The sequence below is a fragment of the Halictus rubicundus genome, chromosome 6 (assembly GCF_050948215.1).
Source record: "Halictus rubicundus isolate RS-2024b chromosome 6, iyHalRubi1_principal, whole genome shotgun sequence".
NCBI lineage: Eukaryota > Metazoa > Arthropoda > Insecta > Hymenoptera > Halictidae > Halictus > Halictus rubicundus.
The window spans coordinates 6,543,074-6,563,654 of NC_135154.1; the positions used below are offsets into that span (position 1 = coordinate 6,543,074).

The 20,581-nt window shown below is 51.2% G+C and overlaps 3 protein-coding genes across 3 annotated transcripts in view; 1 reads left to right on the forward strand and 2 right to left on the reverse strand.

Annotated features, from left to right (window-relative positions):
- The window catches only part of Crp (transcription factor cropped), a 92,569-nt gene that overhangs the window by 65,109 nt on the left and 6,879 nt on the right, over positions 1-20,581 (forward strand). The window lies entirely within an intron of this gene.
- On the reverse strand, positions 16,181-16,885 carry LOC143355002 (acyl-CoA desaturase 1-like). Its single transcript, XM_076789438.1, has 3 exons — positions 16,563-16,885; positions 16,373-16,503; positions 16,181-16,291 (listed from the first exon to the last, which is right to left on the reverse strand). Exons 1-3 carry the CDS (start codon positions 16,765-16,767, stop codon positions 16,181-16,183), a joined length of 447 nt encoding a protein of 148 aa, XP_076645553.1. The 5' UTR covers positions 16,768-16,885.
- On the reverse strand, positions 18,607-20,287 carry LOC143355143 (acyl-CoA Delta-9 desaturase-like). The gene is made up of 5 exons (XM_076789706.1): positions 19,966-20,287; positions 19,735-19,865; positions 19,450-19,655; positions 19,188-19,373; positions 18,607-18,924 (listed from the first exon to the last, which is right to left on the reverse strand). The coding sequence occupies exons 1-5, from the start codon at positions 20,168-20,170 to the stop codon at positions 18,642-18,644; spliced, it is 1,011 nt and encodes a 336-aa protein (XP_076645821.1). The 5' UTR covers positions 20,171-20,287; the 3' UTR covers positions 18,607-18,641.

Consider the following 20,581-nt stretch of genomic DNA (forward strand, 5'->3'; position numbering starts at 1 on the left):
TAATAGCCGGGGACCGTGTGCACGGACTTTCCTCTCTGTTGTCGTTCGCTCGAGTAAGTAGTCGACTCTGCCTTTGGCTTTTCAGCCACTCGTAATGGCCGCTCAAGGTTTACGGTTCGTCGGGCAATCCGTTGGCGAATCGATCGACGGAAAGCGCGGTGCACACGTCCCCCCGGTAGCGCGTGCTATCGCTTTTCTTGTCGATACCCAACCAAGATTATTTGGGAGGAGTTATCGTGGGCCGAGAGCCGAGCGGAAGACCCAACTGGACCGAAGCCACGCGTCGACCTCGCGATCTATCTCCTCCCTCGAGAACGCGCGAGGCGTTCAAAAATTGATGCTCGTGCCTCGAGGGCATGGCTCCTCACCGGTCGGACGCCTTTCCGCCAAACGCTTTTCCACCAACGAGAACGACGAACGCTTTCCGATCCAACGAGTCGCGACCAGCGATTTTTGCGGCGTCCTGTAATTTCAAAATTCGGTTGGAAGGAGGATTCCACCCGGTTCCACGCGGGCAGAGTGAATCCTGTTCCGGAACGATGGACAGTTTCATTTCGCTCGGAAGACGTTCGAGGAGATAGCGGGGCGATCTTTATCAAGGACAGCGCGAGATGTCTCTATGGAGTCGCGGGGTCTGCGGGCACGCTGTGTCGCGGTAGGTGACACGTAGGCGGATTTTTATCGAGCGGAGATTGGAATTTCGAGCCGTTGCACAGGCGTTCTACGTGAAAGTAGCCGCGAACCGAATAGTAGACGCACGCGATCGTTCGTAGGCAGTCGATCCGGTCGTGGAGATACGCCCAGGCGGAAGGCCGCCAGGAATTCATAGACAATGACTTTTTCGCCCCCTCTTCTCTACTAGTTTTCTTTCCTCCTTCTCCCCCCACCCCCCATTCTCCTCCTCCCACGACGTACCGTCTGCCGTCCGCGACACTCCGCTTCCGGGTTAAACCAGACGCCGACTGTTTCCTGTCTGCGACCAAAATGGCGGGAAAATACCGGTCGACCGATAGGGTACAGGGTCGTCCATAGTACGCGCCATCTCAGCCGGCATGCTGTCTACAAACCTGCGACTCGCAACGACGCGCTGTCATTGGACGATCGAATCTGCCGCAGTTGGAAGTCGGCGATCGTTTGCCACGTGGAAGCGACGATTAAAGTCGAGGGAAAAAAGTTGACAAAGAATTCCAAGGTGCAGACTCGCGTCAGATTTTTCGAATTTTTCGGTGCGTTCGCGGCGTTGTAAATTTCGAGGGCGACAGGGAGCGGCGTCGTCGCCATTGTTGTTATTCAAATCTGGCTGTCGGCATCCGAGAGCGAGCGCATGTGGCGAGCACGTTTTCGTCCGTGCAAACAGAACGAGGAAGACCCGGCGCAGATCCGGGAAGACGAGAAGCCAGTGGGGTCCACAAAGCTGGCCGCACGGCCTGCTCTGCGCGGAAGCAGCAGCTGACGCGTCGCGTGACGTCACGGTTTGCGTGGGTCGGCGTCCCGACGGCGGACGTCGCTCGATATTCCACTCGCCCGGGCGACGCTCCTTTCTACTACGCTTCCCCTTGCTCCCTCCCCTTTCCCCTCATACCACCGCGTTCCCCTTGCTCCCCTCGTTGCCGTTGCCTTTGCCGTTCTCGCCCCCGCCATTGCCCCGTCGCGTCGAGTCGAGTCGCGTCGCGTCGTGTCGTGTCGTGTCGTGTCGTCCACCTTCCTCTTCCTCTTCCTCTTCCTCGTCCTCGTCCTCTTACGCTACTCTCATTTTTTTCCTTCGTTTTCCTACCCTCTCCCGGCTCTCCCTCGTACCCCCCTCTCTCCCGCTGTCGTTTATACACGCGTTTCCTTCGTTACATCGTATCTTCCCTCCTTTTTTCTCCGGTTCTCGCGTTTATTATTTCGTTTATTTTATCGAACAGCTACATCGCCCCCCCCCCTTCCCTTCTTCATTCTCTTGATTCGACTTTCTCCTTCTCTCTTCAACTTTAAACTCTTCTTCTCCGATCTCCAGAGCTTTCTCGCTCGGTTTCCTCGTTTGTTACTCCAGTTTTTAATATCGTTTCCATCGACGTATTTGTTAAATTAGGTGAATTAGATATTTGTCTACCGATTCAACGTTCGTCCGAAATCCACCTCAATTTCGCGCATTCTCATTTTCGTTTTAGCATTCTATTATTCCATCCACGTTGCCTTTGTTTCCTTGATCTTTGATCGACGGGCCTCTCCGAAGTTTTCCGAATCGATTTGTTCCAGCTCTGTCGCGATCATTATTTTTTAATAACGTTTGGCGGTAGGTAAGATTGCTCGATCCCTCGCCTAATGGTTCCCCACCCTCTCCGCTTGCTTCTACGTCCTCGCAGCAGCAGCGTAACGGAATGGAGCAGAGCAGAGCAGAGCGGAGCGGAGCAGAGCAGGGCGTGACGTCATGCCCGTTACCCTCGCCCATCTCGTGTCGGTTGCACCGGCGCTGAAACTCACCCTGGCAAGCACCAAAACCAAATAACCCTCTTCTTCTACCCCCCACCCCCCCAAATCCCTATGTGCATTACAGGGCTCGCGGTCTCAACTAGCCCCCGGCAAGTTCGTTGCCTCCGTTCGGGTTAACCTCTTCGTCTGACCGGCGACGAGACGCTTCTACTCTGTATACGTCGTCGTTCGGTACGAAAATTATGTCACCGACCCTTCGGCCTCTATCCCACGACACCTTGCAAACGTCGGGAAAAAGAATGCTTTTGCGACTTCTATCTTCTCGGAATTCGCTGTATCTTTTATTTCTATTCTTTCTTTCTTTCTTTTCAAAGAATAGTTTGCTCCGGAAGGGCCACCTGCTGCCATCTTTCAAGGAGTTAGATCATTGCGTCATCCCGGTGTTACCCGTCCCTTTGGGAAAATCGATACGAAAAATTTCGACAACCGGACAGAGGACGTCCCCGATATATTCTCACCGGAAAAAATCCCGCGTTGTTCATCCGGGAACCAGAAAGGGGAATCGCGGGAACACACCTGAAATCGGTGACACGTTTCTGCCAGTCTCTCGCGCGGCTGCAGACGTCAAAAGAAAGCGGAATGGTGCGCCTTTGTCGGGGCACCGTTCGTTTCCGTGCCTGCGAGGAGTGGCCCATTTGCGGGTCGACACAGTTTCGAGAATCGATGAATCGAAGGTGTGCGGCGACAGCCTTATCGAGCCACGAGAGGCGGTGGCCCACGAGTCGCGCGAGCGAGTACATACGTGCAGAGAGGAAGCAGAAGCGGGGGAAGGGTGGTCGCGCGTGTCTGAAGTCTGAACGCGAAATCGAATCGGGTTCTCGGACGAACGGTTAAACGGGGAACGGCTTTGGCTGCCGGTCGGGAGCGAATCTTTTATCTTCGAAGGAACCTGGATTCAATTTCGAGACGATTAGCCTCGAATTTCTTTTCGAGCAATCTCGCGACCGAGAAAGCGCGATGCTCGATCTTCTCGCCGGGTTTATTAAATCCCTATCGGAGCGTCGAACTCGACCGGGCAACGGTGCGAGGGCGGCTAAAAGCTTCGATTAGACTTGGTCTCCGTTGATTGTAACTCAATATGGTTGACTACGTTGGCGGACGAAGACCCTTGAAAGATTCTCTGTAACTCGGTACTGATAATAGTCCGAACAGGTCCACGAGGAAGCTCGAGAAGTCGAACCGTTGAGCTCACGCGGTGCGGCATTAGCAACGATTAGTCGAGAGGGCTGTATCGGCGATAGAGGTTCGAGATTCGGGGAGAGCAAGCATTCAGGGCCATCATCGTCGCCACGGAAAATACTCGAGCCGACAGCGGCGGATCGGGGAGTGGCGGTCGAGCGTTGAGGAGTAAGGAGCAACGTTGATCGTGGAACCGCGTTCCACGCTCCGCGGCGAACGGGTACGCCGCGATTCGGCGCAGCTCGGCTCGGTTCGATTCGGTTCATTTCAGTCAGCTGGCTGACAGGGCGTTGCCCCTCGTGCGATGCACCATTCATTACGAACTGCTGCAACCAGGGAGCCGACCTAGCGCGACCAGTCCCGGCTGCACTCTCCCCTTTCCCCTCGTTTCCCCCCTTTTCCCGTCATACCTCGCTGTTCCCCGCCATTCCTCCCACTCTCCCCTCCCCCTTCCTCCGGGCAGCCCGTGATCTCGCCGTCATCCCGCCGCCCGCCGCCTCCGCCGCCGTTCCTTCCTCCCTGTTGTACACCCCCACCACCCTACTCACGATTCTGCTTCGACTGCAACTGTGGCTTGCGACCGACCACCTACTATTACTCCTACTACCACTCGTACTACTATCCGTACTACTACCGCCCGTACGAGTCTACTACTACAAACTACTATATCACCACCACCGCCGCCGCCGTTCCGCCGCTGCCACCAGCTTTACCACCGACGACGACGATACTTTTATCATCGTCGTCGCGATCGAGGCCGTGCCTAATATTCGCCCGGGGAATCTCTCTCTCTCTCTCTCTCTCTCTCTCTCTCTCTCTCGCCGATTTTAATGGTTCCGTTACAATTACAACCGTAACTCCGACGAGAAAGAAAAACGGGGGCGTGTGCGCGCGTCCTCTCCCCTCTCCCCGTCCCCATCCAGACGGCGTACAACCTATCCCCACCGGTCGGTCGACCCACCAATCCCCCATTTTCTCCCTCATTATCGACGAGAAGATTCTCTGTCTACGTCGCGATGAATGACGCCGCCGCCGCCGCCGCCACGGTTTTTTATTCCAGATTCATCCGCTCTCGGATCTTTCGAATCGGGGTTGCAGCGGTGCGGCGCGCAGGGGTCGGAGAGGGTCACCGGCGTAGAGATACGCGTCTCCGCCGGAGCGTGTTTGCCGCGGGAAGCTTTTCAATGAGAGACTCGATTCGGTTCATGCCGTCGAGCTATGGAGCACGCGTTTCCTCCGCGACGACGACGACGCCATCACCTAACGAGAAAGTCTCGCGTACAGCCAATTCGATCGATTAAAGAAAGGACGCCGCGGAGTGGAAATAGGATCGTCCGGGACCCGTGAATGGCGCGAGAGGTCACCGCGACGAGAATCGTCCAGCGATTTCGGGATCGGTTCCCTTTTTCCATCGAGAATTAGTTGGATTATAATTGGTTTCTTTCTCGAGAATTAGTTGGATTAGAATTGGTTTCTTTCGCGAGAATTAGTTGGATTACAGCACGCGAGCAACGGAACGATAAATACTTGGCGAATTACGAGATCGAGGCGGCGACGACAATTATGCAATTATCTTCGATTGTTCCATCGTGCGAGTAAAGCCGACGGTGAAAATGCGTCGCGGAGTGGTGCGAACGGCGCCTTGATCCACCGAAGCAAATACACGATCGTTCTTTTTTTTCTCCCGTACAATAGACTAATTTAATATAATTGTAGCCATCTCGGCGACCGCTCGCGCGATAAAGCAAGACGCTCCATGGCCGTTGCGCGAATCGGCCTTGTCCCAACTTTCTCCGTTTCGTCGAGAAGCGAACGATCACGGTGTCGCGCGAGTCGATCGATCGGGATCGACCCGCGCCCTGATTCGTTGGCTCGCGACTCGCTCGAGCCCATCGCTATCGGTATTCGTGTCTAATTTTAGGGTCGCGGTTGAACTCGTCTTAATGGGCAATGACACCGTTTGCGGTGAAAAACGACGAACGGGAAACGCGGACGTCAATCGTCGAGCGAGATACCGGCCGATGCGACGGTTATGGCAGCCCTCGAAGGAAATAGCGACGGCGATCTCCGAGAGCAAAAGCGAAGTTACTTGGTCACGGGATGTCCGAGTAACACTAGAACAACCGAGCCCTAAACGTGACTCAGACTTATCCCTTTATGATAACAGCAAGATTGAATTTGCTCAGGTTTCGTACGATTTTTATGGTAATATGTACTCCGAAGAAGAGATATTGTTGAGACGCAACGCAATGACCACCCTTACTAGAGGCAATAAATTAGCCTAAGAGTCGAAGACTCATGAGACCAAGCGACGGGACTCGTCCCATTTTTTTCTGCGACTTTCCGGCACCATTACATTAACAATTTAAGACAGCGTCTGAACAACCTCTAAACATTCACCCCCAATTTTCTCCCACTACTATTTACCACCTCCACCACCAATTTCACATCTCTTAAAACCTATCTCTGCGTAAGAGTCTTCAGTCTTCAGTCAGTCTTCAGCTAGTCCGCATTTACACCACATCTTTGTACAGTTGTTATCATTAAATTCAGAGTTATTGTTACCAACAAGTTCTACAATTCCTTATACCGCTCGAAACACCTCACCCTTTAAAAAGCACTACCTAGCACGGTTTTAACACTAGATCTACGGGACCCGTCAAAATGACGGGTTTTATGTTCTTTAATTTACAATTATTGGGATTGTAAAAATGCATTTATAGGAAATTTATTTAACACATTTATGCCTTGAAACATATGTTATAGTAAAAGCCTGCTAAAAATCTGGCTGAATATATTCTTGGTATTTTTATAAAATAATCCAAACTGGCTACTTTTAGTGCTCCGTAAATCTAGTGTTAATTAACCAAGCAGGAGTGACAGATGTGAGAAAAGTCGAATTTACTGATCGTTTCCATCTACGCGCGTACATATGTATTAAAAAATTTCTCGTGAAAACGTTTTCATAGTTTCACCAATCGTGAAAGAAGAAATCATCCACCACAGTCATTTCGACTGGTTCGGTAGTTCTAGTGTTAAATCGAAGTCGATATCGCCATACGTCCTCGCATGTCGTCGAGAGTGCCTCCTCGATAGGCACGGACGCGCTACCGAAAGCCCATTTTATCTCGAAATCATTTCTGCGTACGCGTTCCACGAGAAACGATCTCCGTTACAAGACGAGAAGAGTAATTTTACTCGATCGACGATTATGCGTCCGTAATCGTCGAACGAAAATAGCGCACAGCGGCGAACGATACGGGAGGCGGTGCGGTCCGGTCTGTGCATAGAACCGCGGGTTCTATTATCGGCTAGCGAAAAGTTATTTTTAACCGTCGATTTTCTGAGAGCCGCCATCGCTGCGGCGCGTCGGTGCACAGCGCTACTGACCTCGCCAACCGCCGTCTGCGGTTCACCGCGAGACTCGTATCTGAAACGTCACCTCTTTTACTTACGCACAGCTCCTGTTCTCCCCTCTTTCCTGGGCACGCGGTCCTGCTTCCACACGGTTTTTGCAACGATTTCATATTTTTCACATTTCGCGTTCCCTTCTCGGGTTTCGTACTCACGCGTATCGCTCGCTGTTTCGGTACACCCTGATCAAGGAACGGCGCACAGTGGGCAATTTGGACGAAATCGGATTCAAAATCAAGGAACTTTCGATAGGAATGAGGTAGAGCGATGAAATTTTTTTTAAATGAAAGCTGAAACTTTGTAGAATATGGGAAAAATAGGGAGATTATTACCATCCAATCGTTTCAACGAAAAAATGACTTCATTAGTTTTTGTCACAAAAATCTATTTTTTGCAAAATCCTGAGGTCGTAGACAAATTTTGAGACCAGATTTGAAATCAGCGTGAAAAAATCTATGGGAAATGATGTATAGCATGTTAAAAACAATTTTTTTCTGTGCGTGGTATTGGAAAAACCATAATTTTCTTGGAATTGTGCAAGTTTAACGAATTTTCTCGAGGTTAAAAAACGTTCGGACCACAATCTCTCTATTTTTCCCATATTCTACTAAGTTTCAGCTTTCATTTAAAAAAAATTTCATCGCTCTACCTCATTCCTATCGAAAGTTCCTTGATTTTGAATCCGATTTCGTCCAAATTGCCCACAGTGCGGCGGGCCCAACGCGATTCGTTCCAAGGTGAAACGACTCGTGGACGCGACAGGGGGAAAAGCCGGGAAGGAAAAGAGTAGCGACGGGGGTGACTCCGGGCGTCGGGGGACAACGCTCGACGGGGTGGAAGCTCCGGAACGTGGCGATGGAATGACAAGTGGCGGTTGAATCTTTAATCTCTCGCGACGCGGGATATTAAAGTTTCTCGAGAGTTCGGCAACTACTTGAAATACCATAGTGAAATGGAGTTTAAGTTTCGACTGTGAACCAGACACGGGACGCGCCACTCAAGAATGGCAATATCGGTGGCTATCGATTGGCATCTTTAATGCATAAATAAGGAGGACCGGTGCAGGCCCGACCTCTCCGCCACTGTCGACGATCGCCTTCCTCGAATCCGATCGAATTCCTCCTCTTCCCTCCTTTCCGTTCCCTCACTAGTCTTGCCTCGCTCTGCCTCGCCTCGCCTCGCCTCGCCTCGTCCGGAGAACTTGTCGCGCCGGGCCACTTCTTCCATCCATTTTCCTTGTCCGATTCGGTTTGCGAGCGGTTCGCGCCGCCGGCCGCACGGAACCCCGGGTAACGCGAATTTTAATCTCGTCCAGGGCGATTCAACCTTCGATCGATACGAGATTCTAATACGAATCTGTCATTTTCTTCGCGATTAACCCTTTGCGCTCGAAGAAATTTTAACTCGAAAACGAAACATATTTCTCCCGACCCAGAATATTTCCCTTCTGTATATACATTTTTCATGGTATACATACGAAAATCGTGCAATTTACTCGTACAATACTAAAGTGATACTGAAATTGAATAATGTAAATAATATCTTGAATAATACAGCAATTTTTAGTGGCGTCATTCGAGTGCTACGGGTTAACAGTACCTGCCGGAGATTGTCTCATAATTTAAGCTTCCTTTTGATACAGCACAACTACCGAAAATCCTATTGTTTGGAAAAGTGTTAAAATCGAATGGAGACGGGACCGAGAGACATATCGATATCGATCGGAGATTTGTCGTGGAACGAGAGTGTCCTGGCGCGGGAGCCTATGAATAATTCACGGGTCGGCGACTCTTTTAAATATAAGATTGAAAAATGACGTTTAACGGTCGCCGAGGCGGCTCGAGAGTGCCAAATCAAAGAATCAGCCCGTGCTCGTGTGTACGCGCGCGCGTGTACACGTGCGTCGCATCGGCTATACGATCGAGCCCGCTCCGCATATTTGATCGTCGGCGAACGTGGCCAAGCGTGTGTAGGCGTTTCATTGAATCTCCCCTTCCCTTCGAGAATAACGAACTTTAAAGCTCCTGGCGTCCTAACGAACATTCTTCTCCGACGACAACAAACGGGTGGACAGTGCACGGTGCATACTCTCGTGACGCCGAGCGAAAATTGTGACTAGCATCAAGTATAACTTCATTTCACGCGATTCTGGAATTTCTAACGAATTAATCACGCGTTACGGGGAGGGTCGACTGTATTAAGAAATCGTCGCGAGAGGAATTCGACTAATTCGAGACGGTTGATCGGGGCCGAGCGTGAAAAACGAGGAATCTCGGGACGAAAGAAGGCGAATCGGAAGCGTCGCGGCGCAAGAACGCCCGCACGAAACAAGACGGAGCACAAAGAAGGAGAACCGAACTTGATCCGACGGGAGAACACGAGGGGGGTGAAGCGAAGGAGGACACGTTCTCAGGAACAAAAAGGTTTCCCGGTGAGCGCGTGTGAATCGAGGCTGAAGGTGCACGCGCGCCGGATCCTACAAAGCGCTGCGAGACGCTGCAAGGCGCTGCAGGGCGCTGTAAGGTGCGAGAAGGCGCGACAGAGGAGAAACCAGCGATGGAGACGGTGGTCGTCGGGCATGGTTTGTTTGCATTCCGCGACCATGAGGCGGTCGTCAGTCTTCCATGGAAATTATCGTCGCGCATGGGGCTCGGTGCCCTTCGTACCCCGGTTCCGTCTCGCTCCCTCTGCCCGTTCGCCGTGTCTTCCTCTCCCTCCGTGTACCTTGGGAGCGAGCACCGGCCAATGGAATCCCTCGAGTCCTCACAGAAGCGGCGAAGAGAAAGTTTAGCGTGCCCCGTACTCGGTTCTGTCTCGTTACGTTTTCTGTTCCGATTCTGTCGCGATCCGATCAAAGCTGCGCTGGAAATCACGGAGAAGTCGGTACCTACAATTCTCAACGATCGAAATCGGTCTGAACTGTCCCATCCTCCGGGTACACAAAATTTGCGAAATAAAAAACGAAATTTTGAGGGACCAGTCGACGAATCGACGGGGACCAGTACCTCGAGATCGAGAAAACGATGTGGGTCAAGCTCGGCCGTCTAAAATCGGCGAGTTGCAGTCGCCGAGCGGTCGGTACTGTTGTGAACGTAGCTGCACGGTGCCCGTGTCTCGCTGTCCTTGTCCGACAGTCAAGGTCAGGGTCGTCTACGAGTCCAGCCGAGACTCGACTTAGCCATCGAATGGGCACCGCGGCGCGGCACGGCGCGGCGTCTCCCATAAACGGCCACGTGCTGGTACCGGACCTCTCGATTCATCCGTATATCGGGCCGAAGTCATTCCACGGCCATGAATACAAGTTTTCTCTGGCCCCCCTGCTACTGGTACCCTCGTCCTTCGCCGTGAATCTGTTGTCCGTTGTCTGTTGTCCTTAGGCAGTCCGTTTAGTGCCAGTCCGCGCGTCAAGATTTTCTGAAAATACGTCCGAGCCGAACGTCCAGGGACGTTTCCACGGATGCGATCCGCGGATGTTCCCATGGCCCTCCTACGCCGCGCGCAATAAAACGCGCACCTCTCCTCTGCCGACAGTTTGTTAACTCGCGAACAACGCTCGCTGGGAACGGCGGATCGCGCGATCCTCTTGCTCGCTCCGCCGTTCTGGAATGCGATCGGTCGAAACGTTCTTTTCACCGCGTCGGATCGGAATCCTTTCTTCCAGGAAAAATGGAAAAACTGTGAAAATAATAATAATGTTCACGGTTGGTTGGGAATAAAATGCAGAGGCATGGTATTCTTGGAGTTGGTATTGCGTGACCTTGGCCGTGGCCGTGAACCATCCCCATGAATCGCATGCAACGGCGGTCAGCCTGTCAGCTTATCGGCTCGAGCATCGAATCTGGAGCACGTTAACTAATTACCGGCTTTTCCATGGCTCCGGCCAAAGCCAGTAATCGCATAGCCGTCGTTATCAGTGTTGACTCTCCTGCGAATACAGCTGTCCCGCCGGAGTTGCCGTTGGATTAGAGCGTCAGATGTGTTCCCATCCCGTCCTGTCGTATCCTCTTTTTCTCCTTTTCTCTCTCCTCCCATTGGTCGCGGAATATCGAGAAAAAAAAAAATGGCAACCAATTACCAGGAAATTTCATCGGTTTGTCGTCCTTTGCGCGACAACGTGGGCCCGCTCTCTCGTAACCGATGCAATAATAGATTTTCCGCGGTATGGTTCTAAGAATATCGATAATTAAAATTCATGAGAAATTGTACACCCCGATCGACCGGAACCGTCCTAGACGCCATAATCGGATCAAGGACGCGATGAATGGCTCGGTTGATATTATCCTCGGCTGGATGTAGGGATTTGCTTGATGGAGAAGCGGCGAGGATACTATAGAGTATAGTACGTCGTGGGCCACGCTGGTACGCGACTTCTCGCTATGTGGTCTTCCAGTTGCAACGAAATTTGCTGGAACGATTTTCGAATGGCCGAATCAATAAAATTAACGGAGTTGCGTGTCGACGATTTCTTTTAGAAAAACAGATAGCCAGAGAGGGGAGGATTCCATTCGGAAATATAAAATTTCGGTTCGATCGTCGCGCGAAGAGGCTGCGGCGAAACGGGACGGTTCGGAAATAACAACGACGCGGCGTTAACGTGAATTGGTTCGCTCTGCCGTGAACTCGCGATACCGTCGTATTCTCTGAAATCCGAAATCCGAAATCGAATCGGCGACTGGACTTATCTTATACCTACAACACGTTTTAAACTTGCCACGCGTAACGCCGATCTATGCGGTTCGCTGCTCTTAAATATTTTCCACCACTCTCTCTATTCTATTGTTCGCGATCCTTCCCGTTGTTCCGAAAAAATGCATTTTCGAATCTAGCGTCGAGAATGTTATAAAGCACGTTCGCGCGATACTTTCAAAAAATGTCTGCATCGTGCCTCGAGGTTATTTTATTGAAATTCTCGAGGGGAGAAATAAGTTTGTATCCGCTCTGCTCGTGACGCCGCGGCGTAGCAAACGATGCGGAGAGAACGCGACTTTGCAACAAGATCGGCAATCTACTTATGACGGATGATCGCGAAACGCTGTATCACGGTTGCATCGGGACGAGACGACAAAAAGATATTGGCTCGCGGCGGTAGTAATCGAGCGTTTCCGGGGGTCTCTGAATAATAGAAAATGATCGGTTGCGAGCGATCGATCGACCGATCGGTCGCCGATATCGTTCTCCGTTGCACCCGTGCGCGCATTCCCACGCGCATTCCACCCGGTTGTATTTTATAGCCAACAAGCTCGCGATCTAATGGCCGCTCGCTCGCTCGCCTATAGTATGTTGAACCGCGGCAAACTTGTTACGCGAACGTTATGTATTTATGTTAATGAACCCTCTAAGACGTCCAGCGGCGGCACTGTTCCGCGCGTAATTGCATCGACGCGATGCATTGCTGCAAGGCCACCCGAAAACCGAGGAAATTGTTTGAATCGAGCCTGTCGCTCGGCTACCGGAAATGCGACTCGAATCGTTCGACAAAACCGCGGTGCCCGAGGAATCGTTTAAAAAATCGTTCGGTCCGAGTCATCGAGACGGTTAATAGTTCGGCGGGGGGTGGAGAGAGAGAGATAGAGAGGGAGAGATTTAAGCGGCGTCGCGACGCCGTGCGCCAGAGCAATCGCGATTCCAGCGCAGCGGTCGGAATCGATTCCGGATTGTTCGCCGGATAATCGGGTTCCCTGATGGGCCAAAGTGCATCGAACCGGTGCACCGTGCAGCGGAGAAGCGGTAAGAAGACGGTCACGTCGATTCCGGAACGACGCGACGGCCCCGGGTGTGTGCGTGGCTTTACAAGATATTTTGGCCATCGTCGCAGTTTCCACGTCTTTTTGGACCGGCCCGTGGCCGCTCCGCCACTCGGGAACGACTTCGTAGTCGCCGCGCCGGGAGTAATGTCCTCGAGTGCACGTACGAGCGCACGCCACGCTCAGAATGCAGTTGCATAACGTTACCCCCACGGATCGTCTGGCCGTTGCACCTCACCGCTCGCCTCGCACCTCGCAGAAACCGTCGCGCTCTCTTTTTCTCTCGCTCTTTCTTGGCTTCTCTTCCCTTTCGTTTCGTTTCGTTTCGTTTCGTTTCGTTCTAAAGCGTAAGAGCTTCTCTTCCCTTTCCATCGTTCCACAGTTCTCTTTCTCCAGACTTTGCTCATCTCCCTCTTTCTTCCTATTTAGCATTTCGAATCCCCAACTCCAAATCCTTTTCGTTCTCCCCCCCCCCCCACCCTCTCGCCCCATACGGGTCGCAAGATTTCGGACCGTTAGTTTTCCTCCAATTTCATTAAATTTGTCCTGGTGACAGTTCAGTCTCCATTACGCTCTACCTTTCATTACCTGTTGTCTACCTTTTTTCTTCGAGCTGTGCAGCGTCTTTGCTCCTCTCGTGGACGTACGTTCCAAATTTGACCTTGACGTCCGAGATTGTCCAAGTTTCCTCGACTTCTCGAGAAGGGGGAAGAGGAGGAGAGAGAAAGAGACCGAGTCAAAATTCCCGAGAACCCGGGGCCAGAGTGACGAAATCGGGCCTGAACGGGGAAGAAGAAGAGGCTCGCTGGTGCAGTCTTCCAGGAAGGAAGGTCTCCCGTAACAGCGATGTATGCTAAACGGATCTCTCTACCTGCGCGGAGAGGTGAAACGGGAGTCGTGCGACCGTCGAGGAATTCTACGGCAGCTCCGACGTCGCGACGACTCGGCTCGCGCCTGGAAGAGTTTTGTCGTCCAAGGTCGTTCCTGCAACTTGCGTTTCTTTTTATCGCCCGGCAAACACCGGGCGGAACGTGACGATTAAACGGGAGGAAAATTCGAATTTTTTCCCCGTAAGCTCGGGGCGCAGCGGCGTAGAATCCGAAATCTGGCGGCGATAATGTCGACGATCACGGAGAAATCCGAACCAGCCGAAAAGAGGTTTCCCGGAAAACGTATTTCCACGTTTCCGGGGACACTGGGCACGAGAGGAGTGCCGAGTTTGCGGCGTGGCGCGTCGTCTGGCGCCGGGACGCCTGACCGCAATGTGCCATGACAGACGAACAAATGCATGTAATTTGCAATTCTCGTTCGCTTTAATAGACCGTGCAGCGGCGAGTAAAGCGTTCACGTTAGCCGGACAACAAGATTGCGTTTCGACTGAAGCGCTGTGTTTTTCAACGAGAAGTGTTTTTCCTGCGAAAAAAATCTTTCGAAACGCTCGATTCGCGACGACCGCGTGCGCGGAAAGCGAGTCGTAGCGTCAATGGGGTGCAGTAGGCGAACAGGTAAACGGCCGCGTACCCCCGAATCAACGCGTGTACGGTCTTCAGGTGAGAATTCCAAGGGTTGCGATTAATTCCGCGTCTTTGTCAGTTTTTTTTTTTCGAGTCCGAAGCGCGTATTTTCGGGTGACTCGGTCAGTTTCTCGGGGTTGGCGTTGGCGTGTCGGAAAAATCAGGATACTACGGACAGCTGTGACCGTGAATGAATGGGCTGACGACACAGCCGATCGATAAAGGCGAAAGACTAGAGGGCATAATACCGCGCAGCTGGCGATCGAAAGAAAGGAAAGTTCATCACAGCCGTGAAACGTGCCCGTGGTCTGAGCTCCTCGTGACCCTGCCGCCTGCTGAACTCGTTTCCGCGTGTATCCTTTCCCGAGCCTCTTTTTTTTTTTTCGTCGGTGTAGGTCGGAACATCGACCGAGACAGACTATAAACCTTCCATAACCGATTGCGACGACGATGTCGATCGATCACCGGCGAATGAAAACAACACGATCATTTTGTTTACGTATCCTGCGGATTTAAATGGCGCGAAGGAGGGTTAATCGCGCTCTCGATCTCGCGATCAAGGTTCGAGCCGTCGCGCCGTTTAGCCTTTTGTGCGGAGGGCAGATGTGCGAAGTGTTCGCGATTTTACTCGAAGCAAGACCGGCCTTGGTTGCGTGTACGGCGCACGCAAACGGAATAATAAGAACCGGCGCGGCGGCCTCGCATCCGGAAAGGGCCGATGATATTATTGTCCGGACACCCTTTCTCTCTCTTCGGCCTTTCTCGTCGTTCAAGACACCTCCGCCTCTCTGGTTTCCTTATTCTCTTTCGACGTCTCATTCCTGTCGCCGCACACCTTCGACTTCCTTCTCTTTCGACGCCCTCTCATTCCCCTCGCCCTCTCCCTCTCCCTCTCGACACCTTTTAGCCCCCTTGAATTCGTTCGTGGCGATTTCTCTGAAGTCTGCGCGATTTACTCGTCCCTCCCAGAGACGGCTCTTTGTTGTTTCTTCTGGTGCCCGTCGCGTCTTCGGACTTACCTTCTTGGAGTTTCTCTTTCAAGATTTTTATTTATTTTGCCTCTCGTGTGTTTCGTACGAAACGCGCTTCGCTCTCTTCGCGAGCGGAGCGTGCAACTTTTACGTCGCTGCCGGTACTTTGACACGCAACCCGCGACACACAAGGTACGTTTTTGACCATTTTCCAACCCCGAATTATTTCGGCCCTCCGTCCGTTTCTTCGCGGTTCAAAAATCATTTCTCGTCCCCTAACTTTTTTTCCCCGTTCTATCTTTATCTTCCTTTCGACGAGACATCGCTTTCCATTCCTCGCGTAATATTTCTCTTCCCGCCCGCCTTGATTCGATTTCGACGCGGAGGAGCTCTCAACTCCATCTTGGATTTTTTCTCTTTTTCGTTGTTCTCCCGACCGTTTCCTGCAATTTCTTTCCCCACCGTTTCAATTTATCTTGTTACGTTTGACAAGTTTTTCTTGCCCCGCAGTCTCTGAAAATTCTCGAATCGTCGTCCTCGCTCCGGCGCGAATCTTCGATTTCCAGTCTCCCGTATTTTCCCGTCTTCTCTCTTGGACTCCTCCCCTTTTTCCTTGCATTTCCAAGAAAGATTCTGCTGCTCGTTTCCGCAAAGAATTCTCGGCGTTGCACGCGATGCTGTACAGCTCGCTCGCTTATGCTCTCGCACCGGATGTCAACTCGCTCCTCCGAGTCTTTTCGGAACTGAGAATCGCATCGTTGCAACGTAGCAGACCGATGACTCGATGGTAATTAATTCGCCGTGACCTCGCGAGACGCAAACCCTTAAATTCGCGGGCTTGTTCGCAGCGTGTCGAATCGGGCGTAGTTCGAAAACAAAAATTTCAGCCCATGTGAGAGAAGAAGAGCCCTCTGTTCGAATTATGGGGGTCCAAGTCCGTGTCGCTGTACTTGTGGTGCATAGTGTGGTCCCTCGCCCACGTGAACATGCTGTACTAAAATTAGTACGAATTTTCCGATCTTGTCGAGAACCATTGCAAAAACGTCTAGGTGTTCGAGCGACGTCGCGCGTTTACCTGGCCGGACATGGTGTGGCTGATGATCAAGATCAGTCGCAGAAGGGGTGTCGCCTTGAAAGACCTGTGGGTGAAATACCTGTGCGCGCCGATTACCACCCCTTGCATCGCGAAGACTCCAACGAACACCCCTGCGGAAGTCAATTTAGAAATTACCGAGTATGCACTGAAAACGTTAAGCGGCACTCACCCCATAAAATAGTCGCGGTCTGAGCGTGGAAGAGCGCGGTGTAGATCCCGATCAACCACCCCATTTGCAACAAAACGTGCGCCACGAGGGACAGCCAGACATATTTGTGCTTATAGCTCATGTCGGTGCCATATTGTTCGCTTTCCAGAACGTCGTTGATTTCGTGCGGTGAGTTCTCGTTGTTGTGGTTCGTCTCGGTGTCCATCTTCTCGAAACTATTCGTCGGTTGGAGTTCAACGACGAGCTGCGATATCTCGACCGACTGGAAGAACGACAGGGCGGAGCGTTTTCTCGAACTTAGGATCCTCTTCTAGTTCGCGCAGTTTTATATATCCGCGAAGCCGTTCCGTATTCATGAAGCATTGCGTGATTTGTCAACACTCTGACACTTGTCACCATGTTTACATGTACCGTGGGAAAGGTTATCATAAAAAACAAAAGAACATTATTTCCTGTCGAATACGTGGGAAAGAAATGATTACGTTCTGGATCTGAATTATGTTTATTCAAAGCTGTTACGTTTACCAGGGACTTTGATGATCGCTCGGACTCGACTGTTCTTCCCAGCTTGTCTTCGATCGTGCGAAGGTTCAAGCTGCCTCAAAATTGTCCTGATTGGCCAGGCACTCGTTTGCCTTTTTACCCAATCAGGCATTTTCTCGAGGACTCTTTGCTCCCTTGGCGCGCTTTTTCGGAACACGAAGGCGACCCCGGAAATTTGGCAATGCAGCGGGATTTCTCGGTTCCTTTGCAAAACTCAAGGTTTATGGTACTCGCGCGAGCTGTTGAGGCCGAAAGTAAAAAGTCTAGTGGCCAATACGTGCCATAACAGACACTCTAAAACGCTCGCCAAGACGAGCAACGGCTTTCTCAAAAACAGCCGTGGGATAACGGGTTCCATAAACTCGATCATTTGCACACCAAATGTTGCTAATCGTACGGTGCCGATGGCCGCTACAAATATTTCTCCTCCCGCCTACCTTGATTCGATTTCGACGCGGATGCGCTGTCAGATCCATCTTGGATTTTTTTTTTTCGTTGTTCTCCCGACCGTTTCCTACAATTTCTTTTCCCAACATTTCAATTTATCTTGTTACGTTTGACAAGTTTTTCTTGTCTGCAGTCTCTGAAAATTCTCGAGTCGTCATCCGCGCTCCGGTGCGAATTATCGATTCCCCGTCTCCCGTATTTTCCCGTCTTCTCTCTTGGACTCCTCTCCTTTTTCCTTGCATTTCCAAGAAAGATTCTCGGCGTTGCACGCGATGCTGTATAGCTCGCTTATGCTCTCGCGCCGTATATCGATTCGCTCCGAGTCTTTTCGGAACTGAGAATCGCATCGTTGCAACGTGGCAGACGGATGATTCGATGGTAATTAATTCGCCGTGACCTCGCGCGATGCAAACCCTTAAATTCACGGGCTTGTTCGCAGCGTGTCGAATCGGGCGGAGTTCGAAGAAAGAACATTTCGAGAAACTAGACACAAAACCCTATAGACTACAGACGCTGTGGACACACACTCGGGCCGGAGTAGACAACTGTGAATTATACTTTCGGGAGCAAAACGAGGGATATTTCGTCAAGCCTAACAGCCGTGGAAGAGCGTTTACTTGTGCATTCTGCTCCCGAGTGCAACTTTTGAGAGCATCATCGTCGTCGACTTGAGACCGTTAACCCCTCGACGACGATGACGACGACGACGAACGCTCGATGAAAAGGAAACTGTTCGAAACGAGTATCGGTTGTTTATTCTCCCGTAGCTAAAAACACACTTTACCGTATAAGATTGCACTATACCCGAACGATACATTGTTTCAACGATTGCAATTTTCCACATGACAACACAACGAATAAAGTTCTGGTCGTTGATCTTCCAGCCGTCCGAATAACGCTGGCGATTCTGAGGCGCCAGTGAAAATTGCTATACTGTTATAGCAACCGAAACATTGAAACTGATATAATAACTTGTAGTTCAATGTGTAGCACTTAATTTATTAAATACGAATAATGTAAACATCATATCCATAGAATGGAGAACATCGTATAAAATGAAAATATGTTTGATTTTGGGGGAAGAAACGGTTAACCCTTTTGTTTTCCTGCGATGTTGCCGATCGGGTTCACGAAGGTCTCTCGGTCGGCCGCGTTTCCGTGTCTCTTCGAGTGACCCTGAACGATGTTAGGCGTCACCATTTTAAGATCGTAGGCCAGTCCCAGATACGCGAGGAACTCGAGCACCCTCGCGGACACGCTGAAAGATCTGTCCGTCATTCGATAGTCCCACGGGAAAGCGTGATGGAAGTTGTGCCAGCCGTCGCCTAAAGTGAGCGCAATCACGATCGGCGACTCCGCTGGTCTGATCCTCCTGAAATAACGAAACGAAGAATTTATAGCACCCTTCGCGGTCCGTTTCGTTCGAATTTGAAAACGAACAACGACACCCTATACAGTGAATTCTCGATATGTGTCCACAACATGAGTCTTCTCAGCGTCGCGTTTCGTGCAGGAGACCTTTCTTGGCCTCTCGAGGGGTATACCCCGCGGTAGTGGGGATAATTCCGCGACGTTTACCATGCAGGCCTTGGTGACTTATATAGAGAAATCACTGTATCAGCGTCGTCGACTTACTTGTCGTAGGGTTTGGATCCCCACGCATGCGCCGCTGAGTTGATGGACCAAGTCGTGTGCAGGTTGGTGACGTACTGGAGACAGTATGCCACGAAGAAAGAGTTCCAGAGCGATTCGTTCCAAAAATAGATCGGCACCGACACGGGAAATATCACCGCCAATGGGACGTAGAGATACAGGAAGTAGCTGAAACACGGGACACGTGGGCAAAATCATAGATGAAACTACTTCGCGGAAACGATAGATCAATTGTGATATTCACTTGTGTTGAAACATTATCAGTTTGTCCTGCGTCAGCTCGGACCAGTCCATCTCGCGTTCCTTCTGTCGCAGCAGGGGGTGTTTCTGCATCATCAGCCAGCCCATGTGAGAGAAGAAGAGCCCTCTGTTCGAATTATGTGGGTCCAAGTCCGTGTCGCTGTACTTGTGGTGCATAATGTGGTCCCTCGCCCACGTGAACATGCTGTTCTAAAATTAGTATGAATTTTTCGATCGTATCGAGAACCGTTTGCGAGAATATCTCGTTCGAGCGACGCCGCGCGTTTACCTGGCCGGACATGGTGTGGCAGATGATGAGGATCAGTCTCAGAAGGGGTGTCGCCTTGAAAGACCTGTGGGTGAGATACCTGTGCGCGCCGAGCCCTACCCCTTGGATCGCGAAGAATCCAACGAACACCCCTGCGGAAGTCAATTTAGAAATTACCGAGTATGCACTGAAAACGCGAGAATTCTTTCGTCTACCCGTGTCGGACGGCGCGCATCGTTAAGCGGCACTCACCCCATAAAATAGTCGCGGTCTGAGCGTGGAAGAGCGCGGTGTAGATCCCGATCAACCACCCCATTTGCATCAAAACTTGCGCCACGACGGGCGGCCAGAGATATTTGTGCTTATAGCTCATGTCGGTGCCATATTGTTCGCTTTCCAGAACGTCGTTGATTTCGTGCGGTGAGTTCTCGTTGTTGTGGTTCGTCTCGGTGTCCATCTTCTTGAAACTATTCGTCGGTTGGAGTTCAACGACGAGCTGCGATATCTCGACCGACTGGAAGAACGACAGGGCGGAGCGTTTTCTCGAACTTAGGATCCTCTTCTAGTTCGCGCAGTTTTATATATCCGCGAAGCCGTTCCGTATTCATGAAGCATTGCGTGAGTTGGCAACACTCTGACACTTGTCACCATGTTTACATGTACCGTGGGAAAGGTTATCATAAAAAACAAAAGAACATTATTTCCTGTCGAATACGTGGGAAAGAAATGATTACGTTCTGGATCTGAATTATCTTTATTCAAAGCTGTTACGTTTACCAGGGACTTTGATGATCGCTCGGACTCGACTGTTCTTCCCAGCTTGTCTTCGATCGTGCGAAGGTTCAAGCTGCCTCAAAATTGTCCTGAT